The sequence below is a fragment of the Panicum hallii genome, chromosome 2 (assembly GCF_002211085.1).
Source record: "Panicum hallii strain FIL2 chromosome 2, PHallii_v3.1, whole genome shotgun sequence".
Classification (NCBI taxonomy): Eukaryota; Viridiplantae; Streptophyta; class Magnoliopsida; order Poales; family Poaceae; genus Panicum; species Panicum hallii.
Genome location: NC_038043.1, coordinates 13,288,526 through 13,305,603, shown reverse-complemented (window position 1 = coordinate 13,305,603; position 17,078 = coordinate 13,288,526). Strand labels below are relative to the sequence as shown.

The 17,078-nt window shown below is 47.9% G+C and overlaps 2 protein-coding genes across 2 annotated transcripts; both read right to left on the bottom strand.

Annotated features, from left to right (window-relative positions):
• Positions 1 to 206: 206 nt before the first annotated feature.
• On the bottom strand, positions 207 to 2,529 carry LOC112880894 (glucomannan 4-beta-mannosyltransferase 1-like). Its single transcript, XM_025945623.1, has 2 exons — positions 2,164 to 2,529; positions 207 to 1,499 (listed from the first exon to the last, which is right to left on the bottom strand). Exons 1-2 carry the CDS (start codon positions 2,527 to 2,529, stop codon positions 207 to 209), a joined length of 1,659 nt encoding a protein of 552 aa, XP_025801408.1.
• Positions 2,530 to 11,121: 8,592 nt separating this feature from the next.
• On the bottom strand, positions 11,122 to 11,784 carry LOC112880893. Its single transcript, XM_025945622.1, has one exon. The coding sequence runs from the start codon at positions 11,782 to 11,784 to the stop codon at positions 11,122 to 11,124; it is 663 nt and encodes a 220-aa protein (XP_025801407.1).
• Positions 11,785 to 17,078: the final 5,294 nt, after the last annotated feature.

Genomic DNA, 17,078 nt, shown 5'->3' with positions numbered 1-17,078 from the left:
GATTGGCAGGACGACGACGTAGACTAACCGGACCTACGTGGGCTAATTGGGCCGTCGGGCCGGCCCGTCATGGAAAAAGTCCCCTGTGCTGAGGCACGTGGGCCGCCCCGGCACGAATAGATAATCGAGCCAATCGGGACGGGTCTAATCAGGTCCGGACCGTGCCGTGCCGGACAGCCCGAATGGCTAACTATAGTCTCAGCCTCTCAGGAGGGTGCTGCTGGCACCGAGGCGCCGACGTAGCCGAAGCCGACGATGAAGGCCGCCGCCGACTGCAGGATCAGGTACAAGTAGAAGTGGTCCTGGCCAAAGAAGACCATGTCGTAGACGGCGCAGTAGAGCAGGCACGCCCCCATCACGAGCTCCAGCACGTGCACCTCCCGTCTCCGCAGCAGCTGCTTCTTCTCTTTCCTCGCGACCGCCGCCGTCGTGGCTGCCGCAGCCTTGCCGCCGCCGAGCTTGTCGGTGACCACCCACTCGTTGGCGCGGCTGGCCTCCAGCAGGCCGATGGCAACGGCCTTGGAGCGGTGCAAGGACATGACGTTCTCGAAGAGGATCCAGAAGACGAGCAGGTGCCCGGACCTGGGCGTGCAGACGGCATTGAGTAGCGTGATGACGGCCGGCACGTACACGGCCACGTACTTGGGCAGGTGCACGTCGCCCTGCACCAGCACGCAGGCCGGGATGACGAGGCAGTAGAAGAGGAAGGTGACGAGGTGCGCCACCACCTTGCGCACGAAGAAGAAGGCGTAGAGGAGGTGCAGCTTCTTCCACGGCGAGACGCGGTCGCTGCGCAGGATCTCCGGGAGCACCTTGCGGAGGAGGTTGGCGGGCCCGCAGGACCAGCGGTGCTGCTGGTAGCGGTAGGCCCGGAAGGTGCTGGGCAGCTCGTTGCGCACGGCGAGGTCGCCGGCGTAGACGAATCGCCAGCCGCGGAGGCTGGCGCGCACGGCCAGGTCCATGTCCTCGACGGTGGTGCGCTCCTTCCAGCCCCCCGCGTCGGCCAGCGCGGCGGCGCGCCACACGCCGGCCGTGCCGTTGAAGCCGAAGAAGGCGTGGCAGGCGGAGCCCACCTCCTGCTCGACGGCGAAATGGTAGTTCAGGGACATCTCCTGGATGCGCGTGAGGATGCAGTCGCCGGCGTTGACGAAGCGCCAGCGGGCCTGTACGAGTGCCACGCCGGGGTCGCGCAGCAGCGGCGGCACGGCGCGGCGGAGGAAGTCGGCGTCCGGCTGGAAGTCGGCGTCGAAGATGGCGACGAACTCGCAGCCCCGGGCGTAGGGCTTGCGGAGGCCCTCGCGCATGGCGCCGGCCTTGAACCCGTTGCGGTTGCTGCGGTTCTCGTAGCGGATGCGCACGCCCTTGCGCGCCCACCGCGCGCACTCCACCTCCACCAGCTCCCGGATCGCCGGGTCCGTCGAGTCGTCCAGCACCTGGATCACCAGCCGGTCCGACGGCCACGACAGCCCGCACGCCGCTCCGATCGACAGCCGATACACCTGGGCCGTGCGCGTGTTTTAATTATTCTTACTGTAGGATCGGGTAAACTGACTGCTCTAGAATCTAGATATACAGATTATATATAAATATAATAAGCGTGGAAGCATGCACACCGATACATATGGCAAGAAATTACTAGATATAATCAGATTAGGGAAACGGAAATGATTAATTCCAGCTTAGCTATATATGCAAACCATTCATTTCCGTGGGTTTTGACGTGGGGCAAAGGTAAAGAAAAAGAGGGGAATAGGAAAACAAAAAACTGCTGAAGCTAAAAGGGAAACAAAGGCTTGGGGGGTTTCTAGCTTTTTCGTGGAGGAGAAACAAACTAAAGTGCATATAAGAGGCAACAACCAATTGCACAGAAGAAACGCACCCAGATCATGCATGCTTGGGATGATCGATCATGCCATGCTTGGACAGGTACGGTCTATCGACGCTTCCCTTGCTTTCAGTTGTTTCGCATGCATGAAGACTTCATGCTTGTTTGCTTGCGCTATTGCAAACAAACAAACAAACAAACAAACAATGTCGTACTCATACCATAACAGTGAGCCAGGCATTAACTCAGTGGCAAATTAGCAGCTAGTAGAATTAAGGAAGAAGAAGAAAGCAAAACGTGAATCTGGAGCAATAATCAGAGCAATCACGATCACTCACCTGCCTCTCGTTGAACATGGGGATCTGGACCAGGACCATGGGGCAGCGGCGGTCTTCGCCGGACTCCAGGTCGTCGTCGTCGTCGTCTAGCCGCATGCGCTTCCGGGCATCGTCGCGGGCGAGCCGCCGGCGGCCGGCCCGTTTGCGGCGCCGTTGCAGCCAGAGCCCGGCGACCACGGCCGCCATGTAGAGGCGCTCGAGGAAGAGCATGAGCGACATGGTGGCGCAGACGTACACAGCCAGCTGCAGCCCCGGCACCACCACGTGCCACCGCACCGCCTGCCAGGCCGCGCGCATGACGGACGCCGCCGCCGCCGGCGGCGACGACCCGGCTGCCGCCGCGGCACCCAACGCGAGGCTTCTCATGGCTCGTTTGGCCGATTTTGCTTGGCGGTTGGCCGCCAAAGATTGTTTTTTTTGGCGGTTTTTTATATTTCTTGGCGCGGTTTTTGGCTGCCAAGGCAATTCTGATTTCTGGTAGCGACGGATCGCGCGGATGTCTTCCTCGATCCCTCCTCATGGAATGTTGCTGGGGTCGTCGACCAGGGTTTAGTTTGCATGTGCACGTACGTATACTGCTTGTACTGGAGTGGAGGGTTGTCTGTCTATGTGTACACACATACTTACATACTAGACAGAGGGGGTGTATACATACAAGTATACAGTAGAATATACATATCTGGCGCGCCGGCTAAGGTGCCCCGTCGAGTGTCGCCGCTTATTGCATTGCTTTCCTTTGCGATGCGTTTTTGGCTGTGCCTGCGTTCTGTGTATGTATGCACTCCAGACTCCAGCCGTAGAAATACCGGGTGCGGTGCACGTATGGCCCACAGGGTACGGCTAACACGCGCGCGCGCACGGTGGTATGAATAAATGCTTGCTAAGATGAAGATATATTCTCCGATCTCGATCCATCCTATGAAATTGTTCGTATGTTCCTACGAGATATTAGATATACTTGCTAGCTACAGTTCTTGCAGGCCTCGTTAGGCAGGCTCACTACCGGAAAAAAGATCTTTGCCGAGTGTCAAATATTTTGCCGAGTGTTTTTTTTCGGGCACTCGGCAAAGATCTTCTTTGCCGAGTGCCGGTCTTTGCCGAGTGCCTTTTTCAAGATACTCGGCAAAGAAGCTCTTTGCCGAGTGCCCTATTTAGACACTCGGCAAAGAAGCTCTTTGCCGAGTGCTTTTCCTAGACACTCGGCAAAGATAATTTTCAAATCATATTTTGAAGTAGTAAATTAATTCAAATAAAAATATTTTCAACTACAAAGTTGTATAACTCATCAAGATGCACAATTCTTATTTTGGACATTTCTTTATTTGACAAAATAAATATACATTTGTTCACAAAACATATATCTCTCTCTCGTAGTTTATGAAACTAGAAGAGAGATATATAAGATTTGTGAACAATATTAGAATTATCATATCAGATGAAGAAATGATAAAACAACCAAAATAAACTTTGTAGATCTCAAAAAGTTATGAAAGTTTGTAGTTGACAACTTTTTTATTTGAAATCATTGTGTTATATTAAAATACGTTTGAAGTTTTCAAATTTGAAATTCAAATTTTGTAAACGATCTCGGATGAAGAAACTTTCAAAATAAAATTTGTAGATCTCAAAAAGTTATGAAAGTTTGTAGTTGACAACTTTTTGATTTGAAATCATTGTGTCATATTAAAATACGTTTGAAATTTTCAAATTTGAAATTCAAATTTTGTAAACGATCTCGGATGAAGAAACTACCAAAATAAAAGTTGTAGATCTCGAAAAGTTATGCCACTTTGTAGTTTACAACTTTTTTATTTGAATTTATTTACTATATCAAACAAATAATTTACACTCGGTTAATTATAATATGTGGAGAATAAAAACGTAATGTTGACACATGTGGTCTAATGGTGCAGTGGTAGAGTGAGTTGTTTGTATGCAGGAGGTTGTGAGTTCGAAACCTATTATCGACAAATTATGAAAAATTGCTGGAAAAAAATGTGCAACCCATTAGATGGGTCCCAGACACTCGGCAAAGCCTCTGATTCCGGTAGTGGCTGGCATATAGTAATATATATCATCCACACATACCACATGCGTGGGCGATGGATACTTTATAATTCTCACCGTCTTTTTTTCCTTTATTTCCGCCTCCGGTTTCCGTCATCTACTTCCTACTCCGTGTTCCTCTCCGATCCATATATTCTTCTTCCTCCATCTCCTCCCCCTCATCACCTACCCCTAGTAAGAGTTAGGCGGGATTTATATAAGGAACCACTTAAACTACATTAACCAAACCATATTGCATAGCTTTTTGATTAATTTAAACCCAGGCATCCTTGGGATGCACCCATTGTATACAATTAGCACAATTATTATAGGATCACAGTTGTGGTGCATGCATACATGAAAAAGGAAACAATGCAAATTACGTAGACCACAACTAGATTGATAAGAGAAATAATAAAGGTTTAAGAAAAGAGTTCAAATTACTCCCCTCAAGTATGGTCAAAATCCGTATGATCCCTTAATTATCTCTTAATTCAATTTGGCCCCTAAACTATATTATTTGATTCAATTTACCCTCTAATACAATTTATCTTTTTTATTTCTCGATGTACAAGTGGAATCTTAGGGTCCCTTTGGTTGAGCTGTGGATTCCTGAGAATCTGATTTCAGCTGCCAGCTATGGGAAATCAGCTGTGAGCTGCCAGCTGTGGGAAAGCTGAAAGCTGTTTGGCTAAAGCAGTTGTCAACTGTGAATTCTAGATACAAATGTCTGTTTATGCCCCTATTATGTACAGAATAACAACCAATTCATATGCACAGAATAGCAACCATATAAGCAAATAGTTGATCTTCATCCATTAATCTACACTGGAACAACATCTCTAACACATATATGCAAAGAAGAAGGGAGGGAGGAGAAGAATGGGAGGGCGTCGGCCGGAGCAGGGCGTCGCAGCACCTCGGACGGGGGCAGGGAAGTCGCAGAACCTCGGGCCGGAGCAAGGAAGTCGGTGCACCTCGAGCCGGAGCAGGGCGTCGCACCTCGGGGCCGGAGCAAGGCGTCGCACCTCGGGCCGGAGCAGGGCATCGGCGGCGGCAACAGATCCCGCCGCGTGCGCCCGACGGGGAGGCGGAGCAACGACGGTTGGCCGACGGGAGAGACGGAGCAGGGCGTCGGCGGTGGCGTCCTAGGCTCTGGGGGCCCGACGAACGGATCCGGCGGACCGGCGGGAGAGGCGGAGCAAGGACCGCACGCCGGCGGGAGAGGCGGAGCAAGGACTGCGCGCCCGCGTCGGCCGAAGAGGCGGCGACCGGCGGCGCTCGGACCGGCGGCGGCGCCAATCCTAGCTCAGCTCGTGCTCGTGCTCGCTCTGGACAGGGAGAACATGCGGCGGGGAGAGAAAAGAAAGAGATAAGAAACGAACCGTTACCTTATAACCAGTGGCATGGTGGGTAATTTCCACCCAAACGGAGAGAAATCTGAGGGGAGGGCAGCTTTCACAAATGAACTAGAGAAATCAGTAGATTTTCGAGAATCACTTCACCTCCTGTACCCCTTTGGTTGAGATTCTAACTTTCAATGTAGGAATTACTTCATGGAAGCCAAACCAAAGGCACCCTTAATTTAAGATTTTGCAGGGCTATAGTGGGCATCACAATATATGTCAAAAAATATATTATAAGTTTTCCATAATTATTTGTTTCTATAATTTTATATCATAGTTGTTAATTAATTATTAAATAGCATACCCTACCAAAATAATAGTAAAAAATTCTTGAAATATTTTCTAAAATGTGTTATGATATCATCTTGCAAAATTTTAACTCAAGACTTCGCTTGTGCATGGATAAATAAAAAGATTAATTTTATTAAGGGTTAAATTGAAGCAAATGATATTGTTTAGGGGGTAAATTAAATCAAAAAATACTTGAGGGGAGTAATATGAATTTTTTTCAAGGTTTAACAGCATGCGCAGTAGGACTAGTTCTACATACATACCTAACATGGGCTAGGTTACACGGGGACTCCTATCAATCTCGTGGAAGATGGCTTAGATGGTGTATCTTTAAACCCAAAACTGCGGCCAACAAAGCCCAATCAACAGCAAACCACTGGATATTTTTAGGCTGCGCTAAAAAAACCGTACAAACCTCCGTAACAGGCCCGCAACATGGCAGAAAAATAGAATTAAGCCCAGGCTGCAACGGTCGGCTTGTTGTGCATGCCGGTTTATTCTTTTACACTATTTTCCCTTTAATGCGTTTGTCTTTTTAGTCTTTGTGATTAACTCACTATGTTTATAATTCTGTGCTTTCAACATTTTGAGTAACTGGGTTCAAAAGCTTTTTAAAACCCCATTCAACAATTTAGAAATCTAGTTCAACATTTCTATGAAAATATTGAAATAATATTAAAATGTTGATTAATATGTAATTAGTAGTCAACATTTAGAAATATGATAACATTTCTTCAAACATAGTTCAATATTTTGCAAAAGCCATTTCGATATTTTCATTAAATGTTGAAGTAATATATTCAACATGTTGAAACGGTTAATTGGAAATGTTGAATATAAAAAATATATTCATATCGGATCTTATTTTGTTATGTTAATTCTAAATGACATTATAGTTAAAACGGTTTTGAAATTAGATAAAAAGTGCGAGAGATAGATGCTTTTAAAGTTTGAAAACAAACTAACGGTGCTCACTTTTCCTTCCAAGCGAAGTCTGCCACGTGTAAAGCACAAGCGTCAGAACGTGCATGGCTGATGCCCCGTGCGGCCGTGCGCCTACATCCGCGTGGAATTTCAGCCATTCTAGGTTTCTACACGAATCTCAAACATTGGTAGGCGTGTAAGCTTGTTTTTTCCAGAAGATGTATAGGAATTCCCAAGTTACACATAGGGGTGCTAACGGGCCCAAATGGTCTGTGTCGGCCCACTAGGTAGCTAAATTGGCCTGATTTGAAAGCGCTGGGTTAGGTAGGCCGGTCCAAGGGCAGATGGTCCGTATGGCCGAGGCCCCACACTCACACACTAGGCGGACGGTCCGTTGGTCATTGGGTAGACACATGCAAGGTGTTCGGTGAAAGGTCCTTAGACCGATGCCAGCGGACGGATAGACCGCGTGGAGTATGTCAGAAATTTTGAAATGGGCCTTGGAGCCGACGGCCCAGCAGGAGGAGCAACGGGTGGACTAAATTGCCGACTCAGCGCTGCAGTTGGGCGTCCATATCCAGAGTCCAACCGTCTGCCTCCTTCTCCCACCGACGAAATCTGCTTGCTTCCGTAGCACGCGGCGGCGGCGGCGACGACAGCTAGCGATCTGGCGACTCCCGAAGCGACGAACGGGACGGGAGGCAGATCCGCACCCGGTGAACCTAGCAGGAGGCGGCGCCGGGAAGGAGACGCGGAGAGAGGTGCCAAGGCGAAGGCAGCTCGAGCGGAGAAAGTTGGCGACGACGCTGTCAGCCTGGATCCGCCGTCACCACCAAGCGCATCTTCCTCTTCCGCTCGCCCGCGCTGGTAAGTCGGCCCTAAATCTCCTCATAGCTTTGGTTAGGGTTTGGTAATTTGGTTCTTTCGTTAGGTTACGGTTTGGTTTGATTCGTTCGGTTGTTTGCCCCAAAATCTGGTGATATCCTCGTTTGTTTCGGTTCGTTCGGTCACGGATTGGTGGCAATACACACAGATTAGTTTGTTAGAGCGGGTTAATCAGCTCTGGTTTAGGAAAATCTTTGCATTGACTGGGTGCGTTCGGAGGTGGGTGTAGCGGCGTAGTAGCCTGCGCTGCAGCCCGTAGGCCATCAGCCTATTGCGCATCCACGCGCTTGTGTAAATCGGAGATGGTGCGCCACAGCCAGCGTCCTAGCTTATCCGTAGTGTCATATGCTCTTTTAGGTTTTGCCAAAAATTTTAACGCGTGGAGTATCCCCTGCTCACCTACCTATCATCCGAGACATTGCCAAACTCGCATTGGTTGGAATCGGAACACTTGTCAGTGTGGCGCAGCCTGCCTTATTGTTAAATGTTTTGCAAATGCATATCTGTGTACTGCAGTAGTACTTGTGATCCAGAGCGTACAATGCAATCCCATGACTGGATTAAATTCTTTTACCATATGTCAAGTATTTACGACAGCCATTCGGTTTATTTGTCGATCTTCATTAAGTTTCGACATCGCAGGGGTAGCATACAAAATTGCAGTACGGCATTGCATGAAGCGATTACAAAATTTATTTAGTATTGCACTATTAGTTCACATGCGGCATGCGGCACACCATATTTGTGCTGCCTGTTTTTTATTATATATCACACTTGTTAACCATAATGAAGTCCTAATCTCTGATTATAGTCCTTGCTAACGCGCCAACAATCATGTCCACACTCCACAGAATGCAGACTTTATAACGAGTATAGGATGCAGTACATATAAAACTTGAACTGTCATATGCAATTTTAAAATGAGTAGGTTGATGTTTTTATGTGTAACCTTTTCGGTGCTTTCTATATTCTACATATATGCCCTGTAGTTGAAGCAATTTGTTATACCCACCGTGTCTGTTTTATTAGCCGTTTATTTGGTATCATAGCTCTGTAACAGCATGTATTTCTTTTTGTAACCATATGTTGTACGCAATGTAGCTACCCGAGAACCCCAGTCAAGAGGATGGCCGATCCAAGCAATCACCTTCCACCCCACTTGAGCCAGGGCACCGCGAAGCCACCAAATTATGGCTCCTTGGACCCAAGTGCTATGGCCGACCCTCAATTTGTTGCTTTTCTGCAAGCTACCTATGCTGCCCAAGTTGCCCAAGCTGCCCAACCTGCATATTTATCCCCGCCCGCATATATAGACCTTGAGTCCTCCCCAGCTTCATGGCCACCACGCGCTGCCAGCCTTGCCGCTTTGCATGCTCAGCTGCGTCCACCCATTGGCATCCCCGCTATGCCACCTACTCCAAACTTTGATAACAGCCCTACCCAAGTCAAAAGTCGAACCGGCAACTTCACAATTGCTGAAGACAAAGCTATATGTTCTGCCTTCATAAATGTGTCCAAAGATCCCATTGTCGGTGTGAATCAGAGTAGTGAAGCTTATTGGGACCGTGTCCACAAGTTCCTATATCCAAACACCCCAGTAGAGAGACAGAGGCCGGCATAGTCCATCCGGAAGTGCTAGGGAACTATCCAAAAAGATGCTGCAAAGTTTTGTGGCTACAAAGCCGAACAAGATAGGAAAAACCAATCCGGCAAGACGGAAGAAGATAGGGTGAGTATCATAGTATTAGTAAACAACATATATTTTGATCATGCTGCTTTGGCACAGATGGTGTCTCATATAGCTGTTTCTTGTTGTTACAGATTGAAGATGCGAAGAAGCAGTATCATGGCCTTGTTGGGAAGCCATTCACATTCATGCATTGCTGGGAATCACTTTGTGGCCAAAGGAAGTGGCTGGACCTTGTGGGGGCGAAAGGAAAAGACGCCGACAACAATGGTGAAGAGTCAACACCTGATCTTGTAGACCTTAGCTTCCCTGAAGAAGATGCAAATGACACTCATCCAATTGGCCGAGATTCTGCGAAGAAGAGAAGGAGCAATAAGCTGCAGTCCTCTTCTACAGCTTCCGCTTACGTGGAAGTCCTTCAGAAAATGACTGACCACAAAGGAAAACAAATTGTGGCGGAGGTGGAGTGGGCTAATGCTTTCAACGATCGTGAAGATCGGAAGCTCACTTTGGAAGAGAAGAAAAGGGAAGATGGGATCATGAAAATGGATCTATCTGCGCTCGATCCATATCAGCGGAGGTACTTTCGTCGGGAGATCAAGGCGATCCTTGCAAGGACACCTGCTGACGACGATGAGCAGGAAATGGATGACGACTTTGGCGCTAGAAGCCACGGACCTTCTGCTGACTAGTTCGTCCGCAATGGTTGTTTTAATTTTATGTAGTCTTGTACTGTACGACCTAATAAGTGTGTTGCCGTGAGTAGAGAAACATCATTTTATTATTTATTGTCCACTGTCCGAAACTTTTACATTTGCTTGTTCTGTATTGTTTAGGAAAAACTTTCGTAATGGTTGATGTCTAGCAATAAATGTTGTTAATGTAGGTACAACTGGCCCTCACGGTCCATGGCATGTCCAGAATATGGTTCAATACACGCTTGTGCAACGAAAGCAGCGGACCCAATGTCTTCCACAAACTAGTGCCGCCTATACACTGTAGGCAGCGCTTGAATTACATGGTTTTCAGAGACTACTACCCACAAATTGTTGTAGCGTCTACTATACCTCCGGTTCCCTCGGCAAAAATATGGGAACGTGGCAGTGTGGCGGCAGCGGATGCACACACCAAATTGGCACGCCTTTTCCATGTCCAAGCATAGCACAGCAAAAAATGAAAGCTTCTTGTTTCCTTGCTTCCTGACCGGCAAATTAAGACCATGAGGAAGCCTCGAAGCCCTGCCTGTACAAGAAACCATTCAGTGGGTGTTCATAACGGTGGATATAAAGAGAGCTACGTACACAACATTGAGTAAAGTTAACGTACCATAATCGTGCACACGATTAGTTCGAGCGTCGACGACAATTTGCCCACACATGGTCCACCAAATCATCACGGAGTTGGTGGTGCGTTGTTTTGCTTTCGATGAGCTTGTGCCTTGCTATCAACTCCTCTATAGGGGGAATATTCCTACCTGTGCCAAGGTTAGGATCGGTAGCGTCATCATAGTCTTCCCACCTTGGAAGTGGGAACTCCCTCTCATCTTCGATGGTCATGTTGTGAAGGATTATGCAACATTCCATGACGAATTTGAGCACACTTGGTTTCCAAAGCCGAGCTGGCTGGGCAACAATCCTGTACCTAGCTTGAAGTACACCAAATGCCCTTTCAACATCTTTTTTGCACTCTGCTTGCTTGAGTGTAAAGAATTTTTGCTCATCAGTTATAGGACAATGCACCCCCCTTCACAAGAGTAGCCCACTCAGGGTATATACCATCAGCAAGGTAGTAACCCATGTCATATGAATTTCCATTGACGGTGAAGTTAACAAGAGGGGCATTACCTTGAGCCAGGTCATCAAACAAGTGAGAGCGGTGCAACATGTTGATGTCATTGCACGATCCAGGGAGCCCAAAATTGGCATGCCATATCCACAGGTCCGATGAAGCCACGGCCTCTAGAATGACAGTGGGGTGGTGACAATGACCACTATAGAAGCCGTGCCATCCAGTAGGGCATTTGTCCCATTGCCAGTGCATGCAATCCAAACTTCCAAGCATGCCAGGGAAGCCCCTCCTCTCACCTATTTCCAGCAGCCTTGCAACATCTTGAGCATTAGGGCGGCGGAGATACTCATCACCAAATAAGCGGATTATTGCCCAAGCAAATTTCTGTGTCGCTTCTGCAATTGTAGTCTTTCCCATCCTAAGTTTCTCATCAAGCTTGTCTGCTGAATTGCCGTTGGCCAGCATCCTCAATGCAGCTGTAACCTTTTGCCTAGGGGTGCAGCCTAAGAGACCCCTTGCGTCCAGGTTTTGCCTGAAGTAGTAGTAGTTTGAAGCAATTGTTGTTGTGATCCGGTGGAACAACCGTTTTGTCATCCTGAACCTACAAGCATGAGGTCAAGCATTACATAAATATTGTGTACAGCAAGTGTAAGTCTGCACAAAATAGGTAAATAAAAATAAAAAATCATCACACGAACAAACGTCTTGATGAGGCAGTAGCATATTCAGACCTTAGCAAGCCAATGAAAAACATGCAAACGGACGATTGGCATTTAAGTTTTGATACTATTGGTAGATGTCTTATAATCACAAAAGCCATGATATACAAAAAGTAGTACCATATACACACACTCTAAATAAAAGGAACGCAGCATAATACACAGCAGAACCAGGTTTGTCAGAGCATATTGCTAAATGGCCATGTTAGTTATATACATATTTGGACTGCACCTAGCAAAAGATGACAAAATCATAAAGCTGTCTAACATTATGTTGAAGTTGTGGTTCTTAAACTCAACTGAACTTTCATATGCTTCAATTAATGTACGTAGGTCATGTATAGCTGGAGAACTGAGGCAACGCAGTGTCATCATAAAAGTAACAGCTTTGTTAATCTGGTTTTGTCTAAACTAATTAATTAAGAGGTAGCAGGCTGCAGGCACCACTAATAACCGCACCATTGCCATGTCAAAAGGATTGAGAGCAACCAATGTGCTCCAACAATGCAGAGCTACAACACACTATTGGTAAAAAAATAAGGCCGGTCAATATTTACAAGCAGCCCAAACCTTCTTCTAAACGCTTTGTCATTGTAAACATGAATGTCGTTGAAGTAGTCTTGCCCAAGCCGGGCGTCGCCTTCGTGTAGCCCTCGCAGCACAACTTGGCGACCCATCACAGAGCCTCTCCTTGTCCTCGGTTCGCGTTGCACGCAAAGCTCCATCGGGTCACCAAAGATGGCCAAGTCTTCATCGTCATCGTCGCACGAATAGGCGGGGTACGCGTCCCGTGCGATGAACTTGCGAAAAAGTTGGAGCGCCATGGATTGGAGCCAGTTCTGGGGGTTAAGTTCGAAGGTGAAAGCAACGTACACCTCCCACCTAGCCTGGTTTGCTTCGTTGGAGGCGCAAGAACACAACGGAGATGTGGTACAGTGAAGATCTACAACGCTACAGGTCGAATGGAATGAAAAGGGGATTCGAACCTTCACAGCGATGAATCTGCCTGCGAGACGCGGTGAAGAACCGGGCGGACCAGCAGAGAAGTACCACCCATTAGCCTTTTGCCTTCCCGGCCGCGGATGGCGAGCTTCGGTAAGCGCTACGATGGCGCCATGGCACTTGAAAGCAGCAAGAGCTGTGCGGATGAGGGAGACCACCGAGCTCAGCGCCGCCGTCTCATAGAAGGCTTCGTTGTCCTCCGACGGACCGCGACGGCCAGTCGGCTACTGGACAATGGAAAGTGACGGAGTGAGCGCCGACCGCGGGGAGGATTTCGTTTCAACTGGACGACCGCTTTGCGTGGGAAACGAAAGAGGATGGGGATTTTTCCCACCGGCCGCGCCAACGTCCCATGGCCGCCAGCCCTTCCACATCGACAATTTAGTCCACCCGTTGCTCCTCCTGCTGGGCCGTCGGCTCCGAGGCCCATTTCAAAATTTCTAACATACTCCACGCAGTCTATCCGTCCGCTGGCGTCGGTCTTAGGGCCAGAACATGCAAAGTTGCGTGTGCTCAAGGGGTCATCACGGCGAACAGGCTAGTGGTGCGCGGTTGGAGTTCGTCATGGTGAGGCAAAGGTGCGGACTTTAGGCAGCCTGGACATGCGCTGGCGTGCCACGCCCGCGCATGACCACGGTGATGCGGAGCGTCATGGTCGTCGTGGTCCGCGCGATGATCGCGGTTGCAACGATGACATCAGATGTAGGGATGGGCACCTGCATCAAAATGCAGCTCGAAGGCCAGACACAGGGGTGACGGTGGCTACACGGTGGCGCAGAGAGGCTCGGCTCATGGGCCCATGACCCATGGAGGCTTCCTCGGTGGCTGCACGGATACCACGCCTATCATGCGTGGCAGCTAAGTCACTTTGGGTCGGTAGTGTGAGTTGAGTTGTGGGCCTTGGGCTGTTACATGTATTGTGTGTTAAGCTGGCCGAGTGCCAACGATATATGTAGTGAGACCGTGATCTTTTTTGGCATCCAAGAAATGAATGAAACATTCCTCCCACCATTTTTGTTCTTCTCTTTCTCTTTCTGATTTTTTTCTTCCCCTTCCTTGGATTTCCTTCTTCCAAATTTTATCGAAGTTATTGTGGTGATCTTCGGACACTACATTTGGTATCGGATTTGGATTCTTGATCAGTGGATTTCTCGTTTGTCCTCTCGGCTCTTGAGGCATAATCCCCGATTGGTCAGAGGTCGCCCGCGGGCTTGATCTCTTCGTAATTCCAATTTGTGGTGCTCTCGGGCTTGGAGCAGAGACTTCACCACGACTCCCACTCGCCAAGCCGCTCACACACGCCAGGTTTGTGCGGCCATGGAGGAGATGGAGCAACGCCTGGCCAAGCTGTTCGACGAAAAGCTCACATTGATGGCCGAGAACATGGAGGTCCTCATGGAGGTGAAGCAAAACATTGCCGATCTGGATTGCAATTTCTCGGATCAGGTGGCCTGTATTGACCAGATTCAAGCCAAGGTGGATCTGGCCATGCCATCGCTGGGACAAGTACAGCAAGAGCAGATTCAGGTTGCTCGAGCACTCAAGGTGACTGCCCCGCCTCCTCCCAAACTGGTGATTCCCCCTCGTGATGGTGCTGGTTTGATGGGTTCTCGTCCTTCGTTCCCACCTCCACCCACTCCGCAGTACCACCCGTCTCATGTGATTTTTCCACCGTCTCCTATTTTACCTGACCCGGCAGTGGTTAGTCAGTCGTCCTTACCCGTTTCATCTGGTGATGGGAGTTCTCCTCGTGATGATCATCCGATTAGTGGGGGTTCTGAGGATGTGGGCACGAAACGTGTTTGGCTGCCGAAGATGGGTTTTCCAAAATTTGATGGTACTGATGTGCGCATTTGGCTCGATAAGTGCTCTGCTTACTTTCAGTTGTTCCAGATTCCTGAGGCATTCAAAGTTACTGCTGCTACCATGAGTCTACTTGATCGAGCTGCTCACTGGTACCAGGCCTACAAGGATTCGTACGGGGATCAGACATGGGATCAGTTTCAGAGTGCTATTCTGGCTGAATTTGAAGGAACCACACACAGGGAATGGAACTTCTCACTCTGAAGCAGACTGAATCTGTGGAGGCCTATAGGAAGGCATTTGAGCAGTTGGTCTACCATATTTGCTTGTATGAAAGTCTATCAGTGAGACTGTTCTGATCTCCCAGTTTGTACTCTATATGCAAAAACCATCGAGAAGAAAAAAAATCTTTATTTAGGAACATGTATCTGTCGTTAACTTTGACCATACGGTGATGACACTGCCATTCGGAGCCAACATTGATATCCGTGACACGGTGCCGCACAGAGACGTGATGAAGGAGTACGGTCTTGATCCGAATGGTGGCATCCCCACCTCGCTCAAAGGTGAGGATTTCTTCATTGGGACAAGGCCGTACTCCTTCACCACGTCCTTATACCGCACCATTATACCACACCATGTCACGAATATCATGTTGGCCCCCAATGGCAATGTCATCAACACATGCTGAAGGTTAACGACAGATACATGTTGCGAAACAAAGGTTTTTTTACTTCTCGACGGTTTTAATGTGAGCTGGAATAAATACATCATTAGAGAGTCAAAGTCTTTCATTCATAGTATAATACCAAGTATACATCTTTTTTTCACTTTCTATAATTATTCAATTTGACATTTCACATTGCACATAAACATTCAATTTAAAAACTCACATTCACACATTTCACATTTCACATTCAAATCTACATATGGTCATATATACATACTCTCATTCTAAAAATAAAAAATCCTACTATACTCATTTTCATATCAATATTTTTTTCTAAATAGTATTACTCTCTCTATGTATATACTCCCATTCCAAAAAATAACATTCTACTCTATGCAAACCTTAAGTAATTTGGGCTCAAATGGTGTATAAATCGAAAAAACTCCAACATTTTTTCCAATCTAAAAAACCTCAAAATCTCTATTTCTAGACCATGAAACGAGCTACAATAGCAATGGAAGATGAGGGGATGAAGTTTCTAATCTTTAAACCATTGGATGGATGGGGGAATCAAAAACTTTCATAAATCATGGAGAAAATTAGCATGACCTTCCCTCACCCGAGAGCCAAGAATAGGAAGAACACGAATGGAGGAAGGGCTCGGGCAGGGGAGGAAGATGGGGATAAAATGGTTTGGAAAATTTAGTCCTGGTTGGATCCACCAACCGGGACTAAAAGTCCCTCATTTATTCCGGTTGGTGGCTCCAGCTGGGACAAATCGGCCCGTGGGCCTCTAGTCCCGGCTGGAGCCACCAACCGGGACTAAAAGTCCCTCATTTATTCCAGTTGGTGTCTCCAGCTGGGACAAATCGGCCCGTGGGCCTCTAGTCCCGGCTGGAGCCACCAACCGAGACAAATGAGGGACATTTTAGTCCCGGTTGGTGGCTCCAACCGGGACTAAATGTCCCCCACCCTCCCGACAGGCCCCTAACCATTGGACCCAGGACTAATGCTTTCATTAGTCCCAAGACCAAAACTGCCCGAGATAAATGAGGAGGGTGAAAGATCGTTTCTGTAGTAGTGCCGTATCAAAATTTCATTCGAGTGAGTGGGAATTGTCGAAACAAGTGGACGTCCAGAATCTGTCAGGGTGCTGCGTCGTCATCTTTTGGGCTGTTGGCCCATGTATCGTGTTGAAGCCCAAAAGGGGTCACGGGGGTCTAAGTCGACCATTGGAGCATATATTCGGTAGCCGCCGCCATATCAGGATTTGAGTTTTGTTTAGTTCTAGTTTTCCATCGAGAAATAAACATCTTTTATTGTAATTATGACGCCGAATCCTTTTGCTGTGAATCAGGACCCTCATTGTTGTTCTACAACATTATGGTGATTAGTCCTTTCATGTTAAGAGTTTGAACCGCATATTCATCTTTGCTTCATACATGTCTGCAATTTCAGATTGCGTGTTTATACTTTCTTGCTTGTGTTCTTCGATTCACTTGCAAGGAAAAGCCTTCTTGGCAAGGTCAATCAAGTTGTGCTTGGTTGACAACCAACAGAGCAATAGTGTAACGGTTGCACGGGCTCGAATCGCGACTGATTAGAAGTCCGGATCGCTAACATAGAGACTCCACCAATCGAATTTACCATACCTATTGAAAGATCGGGCTAGTGCTACATCAATGGGTATCAAG

Bases quoted from the DNA above. Each gene is read 5' to 3' on its own strand.
- LOC112880893 (XM_025945622.1), bottom strand. From the start codon at position 11,784: ATGACAAAACGGTTGTTCCACCGGATCACAACAACAATTGCTTCAAAC.
- LOC112880894 (XM_025945623.1), bottom strand. From the start codon at position 2,529: ATGAGAAGCCTCGCGTTGGGTGCCGCGGCGGCAGCCGGGTCGTCGCCG. The intron at 1,500-2,163 runs GTGAGTGATCGT...CGCACGGCCCAG, and splicing joins CCATGTTCAACGAGAGGCAG to GTGTATCGGCTGTCGATCGG.